Source organism: Phodopus roborovskii, unplaced genomic scaffold (assembly GCF_943737965.1).
Source record: "Phodopus roborovskii unplaced genomic scaffold, PHOROB, whole genome shotgun sequence".
Lineage (NCBI taxonomy): Eukaryota > Metazoa > Chordata > Mammalia > Rodentia > Cricetidae > Phodopus > Phodopus roborovskii.
Window position 1 is genome coordinate 17131845 of NW_026126408.1, and position 21964 is coordinate 17153808.

The 21964-nt window shown below is 39.4% G+C and overlaps 1 protein-coding gene across 1 annotated transcript in view; it reads left to right on the forward strand.

The window, feature by feature from the left end:
• Ttc27 (tetratricopeptide repeat domain 27) overlaps nt 1-21964 on the forward strand; it is a 121246-nt gene that overhangs the window by 78903 nt on the left and 20379 nt on the right. The window contains exons 14-15 of the mRNA XM_051181867.1: nt 13390-13488; nt 18620-18672. Of these exons, the coding sequence (XP_051037824.1) occupies nt 13390-13488; nt 18620-18672 (152 nt within the window). The remainder of the gene's footprint in view (nt 1-13389; nt 13489-18619; nt 18673-21964) is intronic.

Genomic DNA, 21964 nt, shown 5'->3' on the forward strand with positions numbered 1-21964 from the left:
ATGCATAAAATGGTTTGTCTTAATCTGAGCTTGCCATGTTTACAGCTTGGTGCATTGGTTTTTACCTCAAAGAAACATGTTTAACTCATTTAAGTGAGTGGTAAATCCACTAAAAATGCTAAGTCTATAAGCTAGATTTTGTTGTCAAGTTCTGGCATAACTTTTGTTTTGATAAACACAAGCAACATGATGACGTGTTAAAAATCATGAAATCTTTTTTTTTTTGAGTTTTGAGAAAGAGTTTCTTTGTGGTTTTGGAGTTTGTCCTGAAATTAGCTCTTATAGACCACCAGCAGGCTGGTCTTGAACTCACAGAGATATGCCTGCCTCCCACATAGGAGGTCCTCAGTAAATGTTTGCTAAGTGGGTGAATAAATAGCATCTTTTCACTGTTAACTCAGGTAATTGTTGGAGATACACATGGCAAGAATTAGTTGTAGATGGACAAATTGTCTTGTTTGTACCCTCAGGCACAGTCTGGGGAGATGGACACACATTATACTAGCTAATGATAATGCCATCAAAGAAATGCCAGGGACACCAACTTATAAAAGGGCCACAAAGAACATTTCCACCTCACATTCAAGAGGACATGATGGGTGTGGCTTTGAGTGACAAGTCTACTTGACTAGGTAAGGGAGGGTCTTGCTGCAGGTGCAGCAGGCAGGGAGTATCCCAGGCAGAGTCTTGGGAACAAGAGCTGAGTGTGTGCTGAGGGGATGGAAGAGCTAGTGAACAGGCCAGTTTTCCAGAGTGAGAGGAGATAAGACAGTGGGGATGCTAGATTGGACCCATACTATCACATATCTTAAATGTGAGGCTAGACTGTTGTGTTTTCATTTGGTGGTTAGGGAACTACTGAAGTTGATTTTTGCTATGCTTTGTCTTCGGTACAAGAATGGGGTCTGCACAGAGGTGACTCAGGACCATTGTCTTGCGCATACTGGCCATGGGAAGGCAAATTAGATAGCCTGGGTTGGACACTGTACTAACAAGCTACATTCTGCAGGGCAGTTGTAGCATGGGAGGGACACTAGAACAAAAGGATGGCTGGGGCAAGTTGCAAGGGAAGACTTGGCAGGCTTGATGGCCTCATTGTTATACAATTTAGAACTAATTACTGAGGTTGAGAAATGACAGCTGCTTAAAACAGATCCCAATACAGACAGATATAGTGTAAGGCTACTTTGCAGCGGGTCATGTGTCTTCAATTCAGGCAGACTAAAAACAAATGCCAAAATACACAGGCATTTGGTGCTCTGGGTTGTGTAGAACTGCTACAATCAAACACAGCAGATTTGGTAACTTGTGAGTCAAGGGTAGATGTTTCTGAAGAAAGAGCTTTTATTACATTGTGCTGTCTCCTTTAAGTGTTATAAGAAAGAGAAGCTAAAATTTAAAAAAAATTCAGCCCATTTTCAGATCTGTTTAAAAGATTAGATTTAATACGAAATCTAGGTAAATGGAGAGAGGCATCTGCAGAGGGCTAGTATAAAAATAGCAACACTTGGCTTCATGTCAGAGATGGGCTGTACCACTAATGCACTGTTATGGTGCATTTCTTGGAGAGCCAGAAGATACATACTGTTTATGTTAGTGCTTTTGAGTCTGCTAGCTGCCATCTACTCATACCTGCCTGTTTCTTTTTCCGTGAGTCTGGAGAAATTAGCAAAATTAATTCAGAACTTCGGGGACTTGAGGTCCTAAGAGCTGAAGAATGTAGGAGAGAGAAAGCTAACCAAATAGCCAAGGCAGAGTTTGCTGGCATGCAGACCAGTTTGTTTCTCTTGTTCACCACTCTTCCTGATGCCCTGGCTTTTATGCAGAATATAAAAAGGAATTGCTTAGATATCAAACCAATATGTGTCGCACAGGTAAAAGGATAATGTTCAAAAATTCCTGTCAAGTGTTCCAATCCTTTTCTTTATTCTGTTCCTCTCCATTGAAAGGTGTTTCTCCTTAACTCTCCTCCTCGGTTCATTGGTTACTCGCCTTTGTTTGTAAGGTCATGTAATATTACTGGACTTGAGACTCAGACAATGAAGATACTGGAGAAGGGAGTAGTTGCCTTGCTGGCTGGGTGTGGGAAGCCTGGTGCTGATGTGGGCTGGTGGCTATTGAATGGATGGTGGAAAAGACAAGATGGTTAGAAGGGAGCTGGCTTCTCAGATGGAGAAAAGGCTTGAGGAAAAGCATGGATTCAAGAGTTCATTGTTCCAAGATATGCTTTCTATTTTTGTGGCCCTTCCAGCAAGGAAGGATTTGTAATTCTTTAAGTGTTACAATTGTTTTAATTCTTTAATTAAAATCTTGAAGATTTTAATTCCGTTTTGGGCTCAGGGAGCTAAGGGGAGTGGGGGTAAAGAAGCAGACAAGCCACCAACTGCTTGTAACTCCAGCTCCAGCAGGTGAGTGCCCTCTTCTGGCCTCCAGCAGCACCTGCACTCACGTGCACACATCTATACTCTGGCGCACACACACAGACCCTAAAAGTAATTCTTTTTCTTGTGTGTGTAATTGCTTATGTATATATATAGTTTTTTAGTGTAGAAATGAAGTCACACATTTAATGTACTAGCAACTTTGTTGAAAAGTCATTGATTAATTTCTTGTAATAGTTTAGTTTTTGATCTATTAACGCATTCTGGATAAAAAGTACTAGAAATTCAACCTGTCATGGGAAATTTCTAAATTTACATTTATAAATTCATGTAAGCTATAAACAAACATTGAAGATGAAAGTTACTTGTTTTAGAGGACACAGGTTATACAAAATAAGGTGAATTTTGGTTTATGTATTTCCTAGTAAGTAGCTTCTGTGTCAGTAGTAGTAGTGGTGGTGGTAGGATTTTGAGATCCTTTTCCACTTTGTAGCCCGAGATGGCCCAGAATTCATAGACCTCTTGCCTCAGCTTCTTGCATACCTGACAGTACTTTTAGTTTTGAATATGGGCTTTTAAATATGCTGATCTTAAATCTCCTGACCTGCTAAAGTAATAGTTGGTCGATAGATAATAGATAGGCTTTTAAAAAGTGTATTTTACATTGTTTCAATGTTCTTGTTCTTTTGAAAGAGTTATTGTTTGGATAGAACATTGCATGGTTGCCTAACTAAACATTACTGAGTGCCTGCTGTGTGCCAGATGCAAATGTGGGATGCAATAGGCAGTGCCAACCTATGAGCAGAGTTTGTGGACCTGGACAATGACAAAGGGACAATCAGTTTGTGAACTGCTTACTAACTTTATGGGTAGGGGACTCTATTGTGATTTTGTGTAACTGACCAATATGTTACAAATGGTATTGTGAACAATTTAAATAAAGAATGAATGTCAGTACCAGTAACTTTAGCAGTAAGTATGAGCAGGAATGTGTGGAAGTTTCTTACAAGGTAAAATGTTCTGTGTTTACTCGGCTTGGCAGGGTTGAGGGAAGCCTTAGAATCAGTGTGGGTGCCAGAGGGGTGTGTGTGTGTGTGTGTGTGTGTGTGTGTGTGTGTGTGTGTTGTTACTGAGGATTGAACCCAGGTATTATACCACTGAGCTACATCTCCAGACCCAGATATCTCTTTAATTAGCTATAGGAAGTCTATGAAGGGAAAAAAGGGAAAAAGACCTTTTTTGCAGGGCAGGTAGTTTTGGATGTTGGATATAAGGTGATTTAAGCAAAGATAGTGGATAGTCCTTAGAGCTAAAAGCCTGAGTAAAGGACCATTGTGATGGTGTTCTGTGCATGTGAAGCCACAATAGTAAACAAATTCCTTAGAGAGCATCAGACCAGCTGAGATTGTTAGGCAGTCTTGTACATTGAACATCTCCAGCAATTGGAGAGAGGTAGAAAAAAAGTATACCACAGATAGAATACAGTAGGATCAACACAGCAGACTTGGCCAGGGGGAAAAGATTACAGAAATTAAAGGAAGAACAAGCATCAGGGAGTGATGTCAAAGGCCCACAAAATTCACAGAAGGCCCAGAAGAGGTCACTGGCTTTGAAGCCTCCTCAGAAACTGGTTCTGGAGATTAAAGAGTGAGTTGTAGATGAGACAAGCAGATTAGCATCGATAAACTGCTTGCTTAGAGGTACATCAAGGAGATGAGGCTCAAATGTAGTGTTGAACTCAGTCAGAGCAGAAGGTTAAGTAAAGCTTTTGAGATGCTAGAGGTCTTTAGTTGGTTGCAGGCAGAAATGAAACATTCCAGTGGACAAAGATGGAGTGAAGCTGGTGGCAAGGCTGAGTGGCAGAGAGACCAGTCACTAGGAGACAGTGGACTAAGAAGAGATGAAAAATGAGTCTCCTCTTGAGACTGGAGGAACGCAGTTCTTGCTTGATAAGCACAGATGACCTAAACTAATATGTATAAATGTGGGTTCCTTTGAGACCATTCTGTGGTATTGAGAGGTGTGAAGGATTATGTTAAGATACAGACTTGAACGCCTTTGGTTTATGTGTGTTAAATAGAGGGAGAAGAGGTGTGAGTCACATGTAACCAGAGGTAGACTAAATGGGAAATTTGCTTTTGCTGCCCTGAGATGAATGGGACTGTGATGGTCAGAAAAGGCCAGATGGAGAAGTGATGATTGATGTGGCCTTAGAGAGCGTGTTAGGCTTGGACAGAAGTGAAAACATGTGTTCTGGGAAGAGAACCTGCATATGCAAACACAGTCATTTAGAAAACAAAGATTCAAAGAAAGGAAGAAAGAAAACAAAAGATTCTTATTTTAGTCTGTTGTAATATGATCTAGCAACTAGTATTACACATGACCAGGCCCAGGTACTGTTTTGTAAGCACTCCTTAGCCAGAGTGTAATGGTGAGGTCCTTCATGTTTTTACCCCCTTTATAGTTGAAGAAGTAGAAGTGATAGTCATTTGATCCAGTTCCTGGGGTTGAGGGCTGGAGCTGATAATCAGCCTGCCCATCTAGTCTAGCTCCAGAGATTTTAACTTCCCAACTTTACCTCTTGAGGAGATCATGACAGGCACAGTGCTGTGATGGCCAAGGCCAAGTTCTAGAGAGCCCTGAATACCTTATGCTGACCTTGTACTAGCTTTTTCCCCTTTAATGGAGAGTCATTGGGTTCTTGTTAGAAGCAAATGAAGTTGGAAGATTGATAATCTGCCAGCCAGGCCTCAGTAGCCTTTGTGATCTCATCATCCTGTACTTACTCGTCCTTCATTCACAGGGCCAAATGTTGTCTGTCACTTTAGAGGAGAATCTCAGGTACATATGACTCAAACACACCAACTTTTCTGGAAAAAGTAGGCAGATAACAGAACAGCTGTAACCAGATCCAGACAACAAGAAGAGAAACAGCATTAAATAACCAATAGCCTACAGTAAAAGAAAACAGAGGAAACTGTCCCTTTAGGGGGACAGTGACACTGGCAGGTTAAAACTTGTGCACCTTCAGTGAGGAATCTAAGATGGCGATGCACATATTTACAAACTGAGCACGCGGAAATCTGCTACCGAATAATGATTGTGGTGATCTTAGATTTGGCCCAGAACACTTCCTGTTTGATGATCGACATCGACAGCCAGTTTGCATTTGTGTCATGGGACTGAACTAGGGAAGCAGAAGGCAGAGATGAGGAATGGGGTATGCTTTTAGGGCTCAGTTGTGTTAACCTTTAGTACATGTGACACAGATACGGACCAGTTGGTCCCAAAGGGACTTAGAAAAGTGTGAGCCTTGATTACTGATTTATAGACCTCCGAGGGAGAAGGAAATCTGAGAAGCACGTCAGAAAATTGTGGAATCCAAGAAGACGGTACCTCTGTGTGTTTCCTTACTGCTGTAAGCTATGTTTCAGTCATAAAAGTAATTTCACCCATTCTTTAGTGGCACTCTGTGTTGCTCCTGGGATGGCTAATTTCCATTTCAGGTATTACAGTTTATAAAGTACTATAGTTGGGCTCCCCATCACACACACTGCTACTTCAGGAACTAGTGACTATCAAACTTGGAGCAAACTGTTTTCTCTATAGGCCATTTCTCTCTTGGCACATTTTGTATTGATGTCTAAGGCCTGTTATTGAATTCAACTCTACAGACCGTACTGTTTTTATGACCAGGGTATTTATCCCACCACTAGATGGCACCAGTGTAACTCTGAACCCTATCACTTCTAGGGAGTCCCAGAAATTCAGAATTTTAGCCTGTTTATCGACCACCCCCAACACCAGGAACCAAGACTCAGAGGTTGAATATTACAGCTGAAGCCACAGCAATGCTCAGAACCTCCTGGATCTGCTATCTTTTCACTTTTGCTGTACTCTCTGTGGCTCTGGGAGGGAAAATCTAGCAAACCATTTTCCCAATCATTCGTGTTCTTTAAAAAGTTATTTAAACCACTTAAGCAATCATTATTAAAATACAGTCATTGTTTCATCCAAATTAAACAGTGTTCTGTTTCTGTTTTTCTATATTGTTTCCCACACACTTGACTCTGGCTTCCCCAGGTCATGGCTAGCAGTAGCAATGGCCTCCTGACTTGCCCCAGATATGCAAGCTCTACAGAAATCTCAGTAGAGCTCTCTGATAAGCAGTTGCTTCTTTCCATTTTTAGCTAGACTCTTTCAGCTCTTGTTTCTATCTGAACATGCCCCCCCCCCCCCGTTGCTGCTTCTCTGTCTGTCTGCATAGCCCTGTCAAGGCAGGCTTTGGGAAAGGAGCTATACTATGCGTGTTCTGAAGGCAAACAAGCAAACAGATAAGCAGGTCTCTTGGGTGTTCCAGCACATGCTATCTGCACTATTTCTCCCTTTATTTCTTTGCTGGTGACAAGGATGGTATATTGGGAGGCAGTGAGGCCAAGTGGAAAAGATAAGAGCTTTGGAGAAACAGTAGTGTGGTTGCATAGTTCCTGTTCCTTCAGCATTTCCTTAATGAGTGACATTTCCTGGCAGAGTTTTTTTGAGGAATATATGAAGTTATAAATGAAGAGCTCATAATGTCAATTCCTGTCATATTAATGTTCATTAAGAGAAAATTATTTTGACTAGAGAGAGGGAACAGGAATTATTATAGTATATGAAAGGTTGGACTGAATGTGGCTAGGCAACGTTAATACTGTAGTTACTAGAAATTTGGGGGAGTACTGACAGTTACCATAGAATACTGGGGACATTGGAGTCCTTTCTTGGTGATCTTACGCCCATTACTAAAATAATTTTGGAATAGGCTCAAATGGAAAATTGAGCACAGTGTTATTAGCATTCAAAAGAACTCCCAGGGCGAGCAAGCTGTAAATCTCAGCAGCTGCCCAGAGGAGGAGAGAGGAAAAAACTTTGTCCTTTGAGTTAAGTTGCCATGGAGGTAAGACACATGGTAACAGGCAGCCACATAGTGGAGTGGAGGTGGTGTTTAGAGAAAGAGTAAGGAAACCCAAAGTACTAGAAAAAAGAATATAGGGTTCAGCCAGCACCCTAAAGAGACAAAAGAAAAAGATGAAAGGCTGCACATTTTTACTTAGAAGACTGGGCAGGCGCACCTGCAGGTCTTCCTGGAGGCTCTGACTGTGCTAGGAGATGCGGAGGGAGTTCTGCATCTCTTTAAAGGACTTATTACTCCACGGTTTCTTAGCATGGTATAAGGTGAGCTCACCTTCCTGGGGGTGATCCTGCCTTCCTAAGGGATGGTCCCTTAGCCAGATCTTTGGATTTACTCTTAAAATAGGAAAGAGTGGTAGGTCTCCTCCTAGAAGCAAGACTGAAAGTCCTAGATACACATCAGATTTAAAAGACTTAGTAGGGAAAAGATAGATATAAAGTATCTCAAGCATTTTATATACTTAATAACATGTTGAAGCAATCTCATTTTGTGTATATGGGATTGAATATTATTAAACTTTTTTTTAAAAGTAGCCACCAGAACATGTAATGAAGCTACTCTTACCTGCCTGACATCTCTGGGCTAAATAATAGTGATCTTGAAGCCTAAAGAATTCAACTTTATTTTGGGGACCTTTGTGAAAGTTTTTAAGGCCTCTAGATTTGTTTATTACAAATATATTGTATTGGCATGTGTGACTAACACAGCATGCATGTGGGGGTCAGCAGACAACTTGCAGGAGCCTCTGTTCTTTCATCTTGTGGAGGTACAGTCCCTTGTCGCTGCTGCTCTGAGTATGTCAGGCTAGCTACTTGCAAGCTTCCCAGATGAGCCATTTCACCAGCCCCACCAGTCATTACTGATATGGTAGTTTAAGCAATAATGTCAAAGTAAAATAAAAGAAGTGCCAAGGATTGTCCACAGTTCTCCAAATTCTAAAGACCTCAATTGAGAAATGAAAAATATAAATAACGTGCCATAAGCAATTGGGAGACTCTGTAGTCTAAAAATGCAGTGTTTGCACGAGTCTGAGAAATAGGTGCCTAAATGTCTCTTTTCCGTGTGGCTCCCTGGTGTTGATAGATGTGAGCTAGTAGTTAACTGATCTTGGGATTTTCATTCCATACAAATTATTAAAAACAACTGCAAAAATAACCAGAGGTAAAGGACATGAGAATCATATTAATACTTTATGTCAGATGAAGTCATATCTAAATTTTCATTAAAAAAAACTTAAGATACTGAGTATAAGGCATGAGCTGGTCTTCAAAACTTAAAAGTAAATAATATATGTCATCAGACCAGTGTGGATTAGAACTGTATCTTAAGTGTTGTTACTTGCAGTATTTGTTAATCTTTTCTGATGGTTTTTCATCTGTGTCTTGATTTTACACAGCCTCTTTTTCATATCAACATGGAAGGAAGAGTATTTGGGTTTTTTTTTTTTTTTTTTTTTTTTTTTTTTTTAAGCAGCTGTGGCCCAGACATTTTGAGACCCTTGAAGGGAGTTTGCAATGTCCCTAACTTAGTTCCAGTATGTGATGAGATAGTTCTCATTTCTAACTCATTGCTTCTAACCTGTTTTCTTTGAAGGGATCCTTGCATTGTAAGGTTTGACTCTTGAGGAATCAGGTTGTGTTAATGAGTGCCTGTAACCCTGCCACCTGAGACACTGGGGCAGGAGGATCCATGAGTTTGAGACTAGTTTGGGCTGCAGAATGGGACCTGTGTAATTAACCAGAACCAAAGCCAAGCAAGCAAATAAAAACCCAGATAAGTCTTTGTGTCAGAGTTGTTAAAAACAAGGCTGTGCCTGAGAACTGATGAGACATAGCATGAAGGTTTCAAAACTTTGAACTTACTTGTTTGGAAGGTGGGGACTTGTTTTATATATTGTTACATAAGTTAGGGTTGGACTTGGGTCCTTTTAGATTGTGTCACATTCAGGGAATGTTTTTTGGTGCCTTGAATGGTTCTTTTCATTCAGTGCACAAACAACTCAGTGAAAGCAAAGTGGTGAGCTGTCTCACTTTGAAGCCCTTTAGTTCAGGTCGGCAGAATAGTTTCCTGTAAGGAGTATGGCTTTTCCGCCTGCCGCCTGGTCTGGTCCCACCGCTGCGCCAGCCCCAGTTAACACACTGAGACTCTGTATTTGATATAATTCTGTTGGCCCGTTACTAGTTTCTTATCGGCTAGCTCTGTCTTAATTATTAACCCATTTCTGTTGATCTATGTATTTTCACGTGGCCTCCTTATCAGGGAGTGGGGCAGGTGTCTGGTCTCCCCAGTCTCTCCATCTTGACTCCTCCTACCTACTTCCTCTTTCCTTCTTGTTTCCTAGTCCCTCCTATCTTCCTTTCCTATTGGCCAACAGTGCTTTATTCATTAACCAGTATACCAGTATGAGAAACATATACAGAATGACATCTCCCATCATCTCCTCTTTTCTGTCTAAATAAAAAGAAGGGTTTTAACCTTAACATAGTAAAATATATCACACAACAGTTATCAAATAAGAATCACAGTTAACAATATTTAGTCATTAACATTTAGCAAGATTTAAGAAAATATTCCAACATCTATTCTATCTTTGTGAGTCTAAAGACCTATATGTAACTTATCTTTAATCCTAACTAAGGAAAACTATAACCATAACTATCTGTTTTCAACTCCATCAAAGACCACAGAAGGATAATATATAAACTCTAGAAATGACAGAGACATCTTGCCTGGTTAGTCAACTGAAGTTCTTCTGTAATCTTCCATCTTCAGCCCATAGGCCATAGTGTGTCTGGCAGACTCTTCAGCAAAGCAGGAAACTTGTATTGGCAGTTTGTCAGTCACTTTTCTCTGTGTCCTGCAGACTGTCTGGCAGACTCTTCCATGAAGCAGGAACTCTGTAGCAATGTCCATCTTGAATCAGCAGTCACTTTTCTGTGGGTCCTGCATGTCCAGTTTATACAGCATAAAGTCAAACAGTCCAGACAAGAGCAGTATCTTGTCCAAATGGCTAGTCTTGCCATATTGGAGGCAAACTCCATACGTGTTTCTTCGGTGTCCATCTTCCTGTCTAACGCAGGTGGTGTTACCAGGAGCAATTGTGCCTCTTTGTCACAAAAAACCCTAAACCATTTTAAATGCCATATTCTGCAGGTCTTGGAAAGGTTTGAAGAGTGCCTATTCATCTCAAATACATCTCTACATATCTAGAAAACCTAACTAACACTATAAATTTTGACTATTATAGGTAACTGTCTATAATCTGTACTAAATTATACATTACATTCCTAAATGAGCTATATAAACACAATATAAGAGAAATATAGATATCACAAAATTGACCTTAAATTGTATCAATAAATGAAAATCCATTCCAAAACAAAGTATTCATATCTATACCATAATCCCCTTTTTACCTTTAAAAAGAGATTGGTTGTGGTCATTAACCATTTATAACCAAGTCCATTTAAATGAAAACAAACATTTATAGATAATATTTGGGAATTTGGACGTCGTTCTTTCCAAATTACTTCCTGCTGGTAAGGGGCACTGTAATGAGGGAATCCTAAGAAGACACAGAAATCCTGGTTGTAGTCTGCAAGGCTGCTTTGTCCAAGCTGTTTTGAATGTTGGATCACCAGCGACTCTGTTTCAGGGGCCCTGGCTTGATCAAACCATATTAGTCTGGAAGGAATCCACAGCTTTTTATTTTCTGTGGAAACACAAATAGAAATCCTTTTCCCCAGTAACTTGTCCTTAGACTTAAATTTTTGAATCAAAGCATTTTTAAAATATATGAATTGATCTAGTAGCATTTGTTTTAATAGTTGTTGTTATTTCCTCAGCAGTCAAAAGATACAAAGACAATATAACACCGCACAATATCCATATTTTCTCTGAGCTTTCCATCTTTACGTGGCTTTATTATTACTGTTTCTTTTAATTCTATTTTTTTATTTTTTGAGACAGGGTTTCTCTGTGTAACTCTTATCTGTCCTGGAATTTACTCTGCATACCAGGTTTACTTTGCAGTCACAGAGATCTGCTTGCCTCTGTCTCCCGAGTGCTGGGATTAAAGGTGTGTGCCACCAAACCCAGCTCCTCACTCTCTTTTTAAAACCATTTTATTTCATTTCTCTCCCAAGCCTACGTATATTTTAAAACACACTGTAAACCTTTAGTTGTTTTCTTTAATGTAAATCTTTATCTTTTTGTAGCCACGAGTCTTTTATCTGGTAAACAACAACATTGCTGAAATGAAAGTCATGGTTGTTCCTGCCGTGGTTTACCAAAGATGGCGGCGGGTACCTTTACCGCCAGCAATGAAAGCTGTGGTCACTGCCCTGGTCAACGCTGCCGTCCAGCAGGCATGCTGCCAGCTTGGAGATGTGGTCACTGCCATTGCCATCTCTCATACACACCAATAAATTGTTAGCAGTGCGGTTTTTTGCCACTTATGCTGAGTCAGAAATCTTCCCTTAAAGGAGCCGCAGAAATTTTTGCTTGTCTCAGACAAAACAGAGTGCAACCCAGAAAAATGCTGTTACCAAGAATCCTTGTTTGTCTCTGTTCTGTTGTTTCTAAAACCTTTTTTTTTTTTTTTTTTTTTTTTTTTTTTTAAGCTTTTGTTAAATTTTAAGTGGAAGTTCTTACTAGCCACGTGGTCGCCATATGTAAGGAGTAGGGCTTTTCTGCCCGCCGCTGGTCTTGTCTGCGCCAGCCCCAAGTAACACACAGAGACTCTGTATTTGATATAATTCTGATGGCCTGTTTCTTGTTTCTTATCAGCTAGCTCTGTCTTAATTATTAACCCATTTCTATGTATTTCCACATGGTTTCTCCTACTGGGGGAGTGGGGCAGGCATCTGGTCTCCACGGTCTCTCCATGCTGACTCCTCCTACCTACTTCCTCTTTCCTCCTTGTTTCCTAGTCCCTCCTATCTTCCTTTCCTATTGGCCAACAGTGCTTTATTCATTAACCAGTATGAGAAACATATACAGAATGACATCTCCCATCAGTTTCCAGCAATTATCTTTGCTCCTTTTCCCACAAGATGCACACCCCGCCCTCCCCAACCCCCCTTCACCTAGCCTCTACCAAAATTTGTTCTGCATAAAGGCCCTTGCTGTTTATTTATATTTATATTTTATTTGTATTTATTTATGGCCTCCTGTGCATTCAGAGAGAAGTGTTAAATTGCCTGAGGATGTTTGCTTTGGAAGCCTTCTCTCTAATTATCAGCTAAAAATCTTTATCTGCTTTAAGAGCTTCAGGCCTCTGCCTTCCATAAGGAACAGGTTTTGTGGGGCTGGCTAGGGAAGAGGGACTGACTTAGAGGTACCTCAGTGCCACCCCCAACCGCCCCAGTATGTCATTTCTTCACCCACAGTCTGTAGGAAAGTAGGCGGCCATCACTCTGGCTTTGTGACGGAAAGGAAAACAAACCTAACTCATAATAGGTGCATTTCTGACTAATACCATTGAATTTTTACGAGTTACATCTCCCTTTGACAGGTTCTATTGAATTTTAAGGAAACCCTGTGTTGAAAAGAAGGCTTTTGTAATTACCTGTTTTCCACATCTCAGCCAGATTCTGACCCTTGCTTTCCAAGGTTTTTGCAGACATGCCTACACAGAGCCTTGCCAGGGAGGTGACTCTTGCTTAAAAAGTGAAGGTTATCTGAGAGAATAGAGGATGAACGCAGAACTCTGTTCTTGTTTGTGGTGCATTGATCAGTTGCGAATCTGCCAGTACTTTGTAAGGTTTTCTGTATCACTAATCTCAGGTTTAGAGTACCAGCCCATTACCTTTAGTTAACACCAAGTATATTAATATTAATATTGTAATACTTTCATGGTTATAATTACTTTGAAAATTTCATCATAAATTTTATTTCCTTTGGATTTCCTACATTTAAACTCAATGCAGGCAAATAAAATGTAATCCTGAATTCTGTAGAGAATTGTATTCTTTGATAGTGTCTTAAATACATTCAGATTGTGTCCTCTAAATGTGTGTGTTTTTGCGTAACCTTGACTTTTGATCTTTGCAGCTTGGAGTCTGGTTTTCTCTAGGCTGTGCTTACTTGGCCTTGGAAGACTACATGGGCTCTGCGAAGGCGTTCCAGCGTTGTGTGACCCTGGAGCCTGATGTAAGTTTGTTTGGTCTCTTCTCCTTATTTCCACTTCCTTGTGTTCTAAGTTTTCTGAATGTGCTGTAGAGCTTGGAATAGCAGCTATTTTGGGGGTAGAAGTACATACTTGGTGGAAGGTCACACTCAAGGTAAATGGTTTACCAGTTAAAATACTTTTGGGGGAAAATCACATAGTAGTTAAAACTAGATAGGACTGACTAGTGTTCTGTGTCTTTTACCATTAATTAACATGCTGCTTATGTTAATTGCAATAGTAATTGCAGTTGTTGTGGTATCTGTCCCTTTCTGTTAAACAGCTTTGTAGAAATGATAGCTCTCATACTGTGTAGCTATTTAAAAGAATAATTGAGTATTTTAAACTTTTCAGTATATTTAAATTTAAAAGTAGTATGTTTTTGGAGGATCTTTTTCACCCTAAGAAGAAGCCTGGCTGCCCTCAGCAGTCATTCCCCATTCCTCCCTCCTCACCTTCTTCCCTTCCCCAGCAGCAGACACTCACGGTCTTTATAGATTCTCAGGTCCTGGCATTTCAGAGAAGCAGACCTAGTGGCTGGCTTCTTCCATTTAACGTTAGTGCTTTACAGCCGTCCATGCTGTGTTCTGCATTGGTGCTCTACTCACTTTTTATCAACAGGCAGTGCTCCATTGTTTGGGCAGATCACGTGTGTCCACTCACTCTCAGTTGATGGCATGTGGATCTTTTCAGCTTTGAGGCACTTGTGAATACTTCTGCTGTTAACGTTCTCTTGAGTATGTACTGGATCAAGTGGTGAGACTTTAGAGGAGCTGACAGACTTTCCAGAGGGCCCTTTTATATTCTTACCAGCAGTGAGTAAGGATTCTAGTTTCTCAACATCCTTGCTTTCTCTTTGTATTGTAGCCATCCTAGTGGTTGGCAGGTTGGCATCTCACAGCTTCAATGTGTGTTTCTTTGATGGCTGGTTAATTATGTTAAATATCCTTGCATTTGCTTATTGGCTGATTGGATATCTTCTGTGGGGAAATGTTTATTCACATTCTTTACCCATTTAAAATTTTTTTGATTGTTGAGTTGTAAGAATTCTTTATGTATTCTAACTACAAGGCCCTTATGTACTACAATACCCTCCTATTCTTTGTGGGTTTTTTTTTTTTTTTTTTTTTTTTTAAGAAGATCTATTTATTCTGTGTATACAAATGCTTTGCCTGCATGGTGCTTATGAGTGTGCAAAACTTAAAACCTGCTTTCTTTTCTCCTTTTTTCTGACACTGACTACCAACCAGTCCCTCCCTCCCTCTTTGTGTGTTTGGGGAGAATGTGCATGGCATGGCATGTGCGTGGAAGCCAGAGGACAACCTGTCTACTTTGTGGGTCCTAGTGATCAAATGCAAGTTTTTAGGCCTGCAGTTGAGCACCTCGGCCAGCTGAAGCATCTTGCTAGCCCCCTGCTTCCTCTTTTTTCTCTTTCCTACCTTCTTTCCGTTTTCCCATCCCTCAAACATGTGATGCAAATACTCTATGACAGAAGTATGTATTAGCTGAAACCTTATTGCATTAGTAATTAAACCTAAGCCCTTGTACATCTTATCATAATTCTTATTTCATTCTTTAGAGTAGTACTGTCAATATTTCACAAAAAAGCAACTATGAAAATTGTGAACAAAATTAAAGATTATGATGGCAGACCATGCTTCAGCTGTTTGACACTGTCCACAATGGACTCTGCTCTACAGCTTTCTAGATCATCACATTCAGTCTTCAGTGTGCATAAACCTACTGTAGTTGGCTTGATCCTCCTCTCAGGGTGTGTGTGGGTGTGGGTGTGGTGTGGTGTGCGCATGCCTGCATAAAACCTACTGAGTTGATCTCCCCCCACCCCTGTCTCTGTGTGTGTTGGGGGCATTACATGTATGAATGTGTATGTACCTGTGTGTGAATATGTAGTGGTCATAAGTTGGCATAAGTTTCTATCATTTTCCACTTTTTTTTTTTTTTTTTTGAGGTAGGGTCTCACTGAGCCTAGCTGGCTACCAGTGCTGGAGACCCCTTATTTCTGCCTCCCAGGGCAGAGTTATAAACACAAATTACCACACTAGGCTTTTCACAAGCACCTGGGCTTCTGAACTCAGGTCCTCTTTCATGTGCAATGCGTACTTTATAAATATCTGAATTGCTGTAGTAACTTGACTCTAAAGAAAACAGGGAGGATCATATAGATAATAGGCATTTGCTTAATGGGCTCCTGATTTTCAGAGTCCATCATTCATCTCAAATACACAGCAAATTGTATATTTGAAATAGTAACCAAATATCACCTACCTTCATTTCCTTTAAGTGCAATATGACTTAAAGAGTGCCCACAAGTCTCAAATGAACAGTTTGGACAGGTTTGAAAAATAAGATGTCAAAACTTCATTGCCTCCTGTCTTCTCTCCTGTCACCATGAACTTCTTCCTCTGTGTCCCTTAGTGTAGCTATGCTGAAGTTTTTCTCTGATGTTATTCCATACCTTCAGATTAACTTGTACATTAGGAATTCATTTTTCAGATTTCATTTGCCTGGGACATATTTCAGGTTTTGTGTGCTATTAGTTGTAACTGCACATCTTTTTAATGTTTTGTGGCATCTATATTGTGTGCATGTCTCATCCTGTTGAGGGATCTTTGTGCCATTTTACTGTAGTAGAGTGAATAACTCTACTATGAACATTTGTACAAATCTTTGCATGCACATAGTTTATAATTTCTTTAAGATGCAAGCCTGAATTGAGATTCCTTGATTCTGTTATAAATACTGCTGGGTTTAAATTTTATTTTGTAGTATATTAGCAGACCGTAGAGAATAATTGGTTTCTATATTAATTTAAATTTTTTAACTTTTGAACACATTTTCCCTTTTATATATAATGTCTCTTTACTTTATCTACCTCTATAATTGCTCTTTTGACACCATTCCTTCCCCCCCCCCCTTTTGTTGTGTGTGTATGTGTTTTTGAGACAGGGTTTTTTTTTGTGTGTAGCCTTTGCTGTCCTGGAACTTTATAGACCAGGCTAGCCTTGAATTCACAGAAAGCCTCCTGCCTCTGTCTCCTGAGTACTAGAATTAAAGATGTGTACTGCCACCACCTGTCTTGACCATTTTTAAAAAGAAGTATTGGTATGATTTTTTTCCTTGTACATGTTTTTCTTGGGGACATTAACATTTTGGGGGGATTATGGACTAAGTAGCTTCATCAAATTTGAGGATCTTTAGCTATTGCTTATATCCTTTTGGCTTTGTGGTGATGAGAATTGAATTTGGGGCCTCACACGTGCTACACACACTCTGACTGAGTTACCCCTCTCCTTTTTTTCCTTCTGGCACTCTAATTGTGAGTATTTATATGCTTACGATGTCCAGCATGTCCCACTGCTCTGCCTTGGGTGGGATTTGCTCTTGCTCTGTGATCCCCAGCAGGCCACACAGAGCATCCCTTGGACTAATTGGATGGAAGACAGTGCAACTGAAGCATCTTCCTGTGGTTCTTTCAGCAGTCATGTGCTCAGTCCCCAGCCGTCCTCTTGTGCTTCTGTTTGCGGAGTCTGTAACTGCACTTTATTAACTGTTATCATGTCTTTTATGATTATGCCAACAGCTCTTGCGTGTTTTCATTTTTATCAATCTTTGGCTGTGGGTAAAATTTCCCCACTTCTTTGCATCTTTCCTGATTTATTTATTTGGTCCTCCCTCCCTTCCTCCTGTATGTCTGTCAGTCATCTTTATTTCTCTCTTTTTGTTTGAGACAGTATCCTACTACCTAGTTCATGCTGGCCTTGAACTCAGTGGTTTAGTCCAGGCTGACCTCAAGCTTACTGTCCTGCTTCCTCTGCCTCCCGAGTGCTGGGATTTGTCCCCATGCCTGGCTCCGACCTCTTTTTTGTTGTGCCTACAACACAATTGTGTGTGGTTGTTATGTCTCTGCATTTCCTTATTTTCCCTTTGGAAGACTGAGTTTTATTTTGGCATTTAGTTAATTTACTTGTAGATTATTTTGAATTAAGTTTTGTTAGACTTGGGGCTGTCATTTTCTGGGTTGTAATAGTCCTGGTAGGGGCTGGAGACATGGCTCAGCCATTAAAGGATAAGCTCATAACCAAAGTGTAATTGTCCTGTTAGGAGTAAGCTTTCTTGGACTGACTTGAATGTCATGCTTGGTCAGAACTTGAAACTCCTGTTGGTGTGTGACCTCCAAAATCAGCATGAAGTATTTTGGCAGTTGATTTTATTTATTCATTTTTTTCCCCCAGGCCTCTGAAAGTCTAGCGGTATCGTAAAGCTTAGTGCCCAGCCTAGGACTCTGCACATGCTTATAGAACTTTCTAGAACTTGTTCTCTTACCTCTCTTCCATGGCGTTGTGCTATAGATTCTATATTTGCCTTCTCGGCCCTGTAGTCTGGTCCCCTTCCTTCATCTTGGTGGACAGACAGGAGTCTGTCTGTCTGTGTGGGAGCCCTGATTGTGCCCTAGACAGTGGCTGGGCCACCTGCCGAGAACCAATAGGTCCTCTCTACAGGACCTCCCCTGTGCTGTTGTAACCACCTCCCCACACAGGGCTTATTCTGTCTACACTGGAGATTTTTATGGTGAGAAGGCTAGCCAGGTACTCACTTGCTTTGCTACATCTGCAAAGGGCAGTCAGTACCATTTAACTTTAAAAATCCTATGTGTGCAGTTCAAAGCTGTATTTTATTAAATAGAAAGAACAAAGTAAAATTCATAACCTTTTTTATTAGAAGCAGTATTTATATAAGCCTTAATTTTACTTGAATAATAATAAATATTGACATATTAGTTAAATTATATTGTAAATTTTCCAACTATTTCATCTCAAAATTTGAAAATAAAAATTTAACTGAAGTGAATCAGTGCTGTGATACCTATGTCATTGGTTGATTTTTTTTTTTTATTTCTTACATAAGCCATAAAAGTAATGCTTAATTTAACTTTATGCTTTTTTTTTTTTTTTCCGGCTTTCAAACACATTATTGAAAATTGTGATTTTTTTTTTTTTTTTAAGGGTTCATATCAGACTAGGAAAATGGGTTGTACTTTGGTTTTAACAATTGTCTTCCTTAAGAACAATCTCTAATGATTATCCATTATTTCAGAATGCTGAGGCTTGGAACAATTTGTCTACTTCTTATATTCGATTAAAACAAAAGTAAGTATATGAGTCTAATATGAAGAACTTGGTTTTCCCCTAAAATTTGTGAGATTTTTCTCCAACTGAACATTTAATATCTGTGTCTAGCTTTGTTTCTCTTTTTTTCCTACCCTTGTATATAAGTTAAAATAACTTAATGAACCTTTGAATTCTAATTGTATAGTTATTTCTTGAAAACATTTACTGTATAATGAAATATATATTATGAATAATAAAATAAAGAAATATCTCTTAAAATTGTTATTTACCACCAGAGTTTTTCACCCTAAATTTCATTACATGATAAAAACAAACAGACCTTTAATTAGTAAATTCAACTGGTAGTTTTCTTATTAATTGCTTGTCTTAGACATTTTTATAAAATATAAACATGACTTAACTGTTCTGGAGATGTAGATTTAAGAAATAAATCAATCTGCAACATTATTTTAAAAGGTGATTAGAGACATGAGCCATATGGAATATCAAACAAGAATGCAAAGGGAGCTTTGATAAAGGAGGGGCTGTTGTGTGTGTCAGGAACTATGTAGTCCTGTGAAGATCTCAGAAGAGAAGGTCTGTGAGCCTGGCTTAGAGATGCTTGTCTTCTACTGACACTAGGTATATGGAAAAAATAGAGGACACCTTTTAGGCAAAAGAAGTGATGTGTCCGAATGTAGGGTGACATAATTGAGTGGATTATTTAGGAGCTGGAAGTAAAGTAGTCCAGCTGTAGAGTAATGTGAGCTCTCAAGTGAAAGAGAAGGGTAGAAAGGCAGGTCACACCCATCTCATTGTGTCTTCTAATCCTAACTAACATGTTGAGACCATCCTGTTGGGAATAGTCTGAGATTTTGGTGGGAAACAAACAAAGAGAAACTTGGGGGAATGAATATGTATCCAGAGGCCATATATGAGGCAGAGTAGAGAGGGAACTGGAAGCTGGAAGACTTGAGATAACTAGAGTGGAAAAGGAAGAGGCAGATGCCAAACACAACAGCCCAACTGGCTATGAAAAATGAAGGGAATGGAAGAGACAAGAGTTGCTACTGCCAGAGCTTTTAATGCAGTAAGGAAAGGGGGTGTTTCCATTTTTCTTAGTCTTATTTTCAGGCTTGGTATCTGTTGTGGAGCCACAAGATATTTCTGAAGATGTCAAGACCATTTTACACTGAGATCATGAAATGCTTCCTCTGCTCTTGGCTAACAGTCTGTATAAATAGAGTTCAGCTTATCCTACCAATCTCTTAAAAATAATACTATGTTCTTGATTAAAATGGACTGTGCTAATGCTTATTAGATATCTGTTGCTCTAAGGTGTCTTGGCTGTTAGTTTTTCCTAAGAGCCTGGATAATCTTGTATATAGTGAGGCTTTTTTTTTTTTTTAAAGATTAATTTATTTTTACTCTGTGTGTATGAGTCTTTGCTTGCCTGTGTGTAAGTATGTGTACTGTGTGCATGCTTGTTGTCCACAAAGGCCAGAAAAGGGCACTGGAACCCCTGAAACTGGAGTTACAGATGGTTGTATGCTGCCAGGGGAATGCTGGGAAGAAAAACCAGGTCCTCTTCAAGAGCAGCAAGTGCTCTTCACTGCTGAGTCATCTCTCCAGCCTACACTGGGCTCTTCATGCTCCAACATGTCTTTCATCGTTCTTTGTAGACAGTTCTCAAATACTGTTTTACTTCTTAGTATTTTTTATTATTCTACTGTCCTGTGAAAAGATTTTGTGTAAAAGTAGGGGTGAAGGTTCATCACCCCCTTATTCTTGCCTGAATTGTCCTCTTTAATTTCTTTGCTGTTACTCTAGAGCAATGGTTCTCAGTGTTCCCCATGTATATTTAAATATGTTTGATTTTGCATTTTCTTTTGAGTGGTAAGTTTATCTGGTGATAAAACTTTTTTAGGTTAGCTGTTAATTTCATTCAGCATGTTAGAAGTATTACATACTTTATTGTTTTCTGTCATCTTGTTGCTGATGAAATACCTTCCAGTTGCTATTCTTTTGTAAATATTAGGGTATTTTCATGTGCAATATACTTTTTTGATCAAATTTTTTGGATCTGTGCTTGGTTCTGAAAAGTGTTCAGCCACTGTCTTTGAGCCATAGCATCCTGCCATAGCATTCCTTTACTCTGGAATTTCTACCAGATTGTTTCCCCACTCTTCATTTATGTTTTAATCTGAATTTTGGCAAACTCCTCACTATTCTTCCAGTTTACCAATTTTCTCTTGAATTATATGCAATTTGCTTTTAGACATACATTAAGTTTTGTTTATTTTAAATGTTTCTTTCAGCTCTGAAATTGCTAGTTGTTTTTGTTCACATTTTCTTGGTCTTGTTTTATTTGTACCTAGTTTTGTTTTATTGTCTTCTGTTCTTTTTTAGTGCCTCGTCTGTGTGTGTGTGTGTGTGTGTTTTTTTTTTTTTTTTTAAACAAATATGTTCAGAGGCTTCTCAGATTACTTCTTTTTAAAAATATGTTTTATCATACAAAAAAATAAGGTTTTATTATGCAACTTTTCAAACAAAATTTGTCTTTGCTGTTTCTCTCTCTGCTGCTTCCCCATCTGTCTGTCCAAGTATCCTCCATTATACATTTATATCATGTGTCCTTTTGCATATACCCCACTTCTGCTTTCTTAATACCCCTTGTTCCTATCTTATGCTCCCCTATGTTTGGTAGACTACTCAACTGTAGCTTAGGGTCTGGAGTGATGGCTCAGTTAAGGGCACACTGGCTATTCTTCCTTAGGACCTGGATTCAATTCCAACAGCCCACACGGTAACTATAGTTCTAGGAGCTCTGTTCTCTTGTGGCCACCACAGGCATCAGGCATGGCTGTGGTGCACAGATGTATAAACAGGTAGAACATCTGTACACATAAAATAACAACAAAATAATTATTTTTAAAAATGGACCTTAGTTTTATTAAGTTTATTTCTTGTTGGATAATTTTGTAGACTGTCCCATCTTTGTGTAGAGCCCCCCCCCCCCCCGCCAGGTTTTATGATTTTGTTTTGCAGATTTATTTTTGCTGTCTCTATCTTTCTTGTAGGATTGCAGCTGCACTTGGTAGGTCACTGTAGATTGGCTGGAGTCTGGAACTTGAATTGGCCTTTTCTTGGGACAATATTGAGACTGATGACTCGTTATAATGTCCTTGTTAGTAGTAAATAAATTAGGGAAGACATATTTCCATAGAGTACTTTGTGTCCCCAGTATCATTATTGAACTATGCAGGGGACCTTGCTGATTTTGTGTTATTTGGGTGATGTTATTCCTGAGCGATATATTGATATAAGCTAT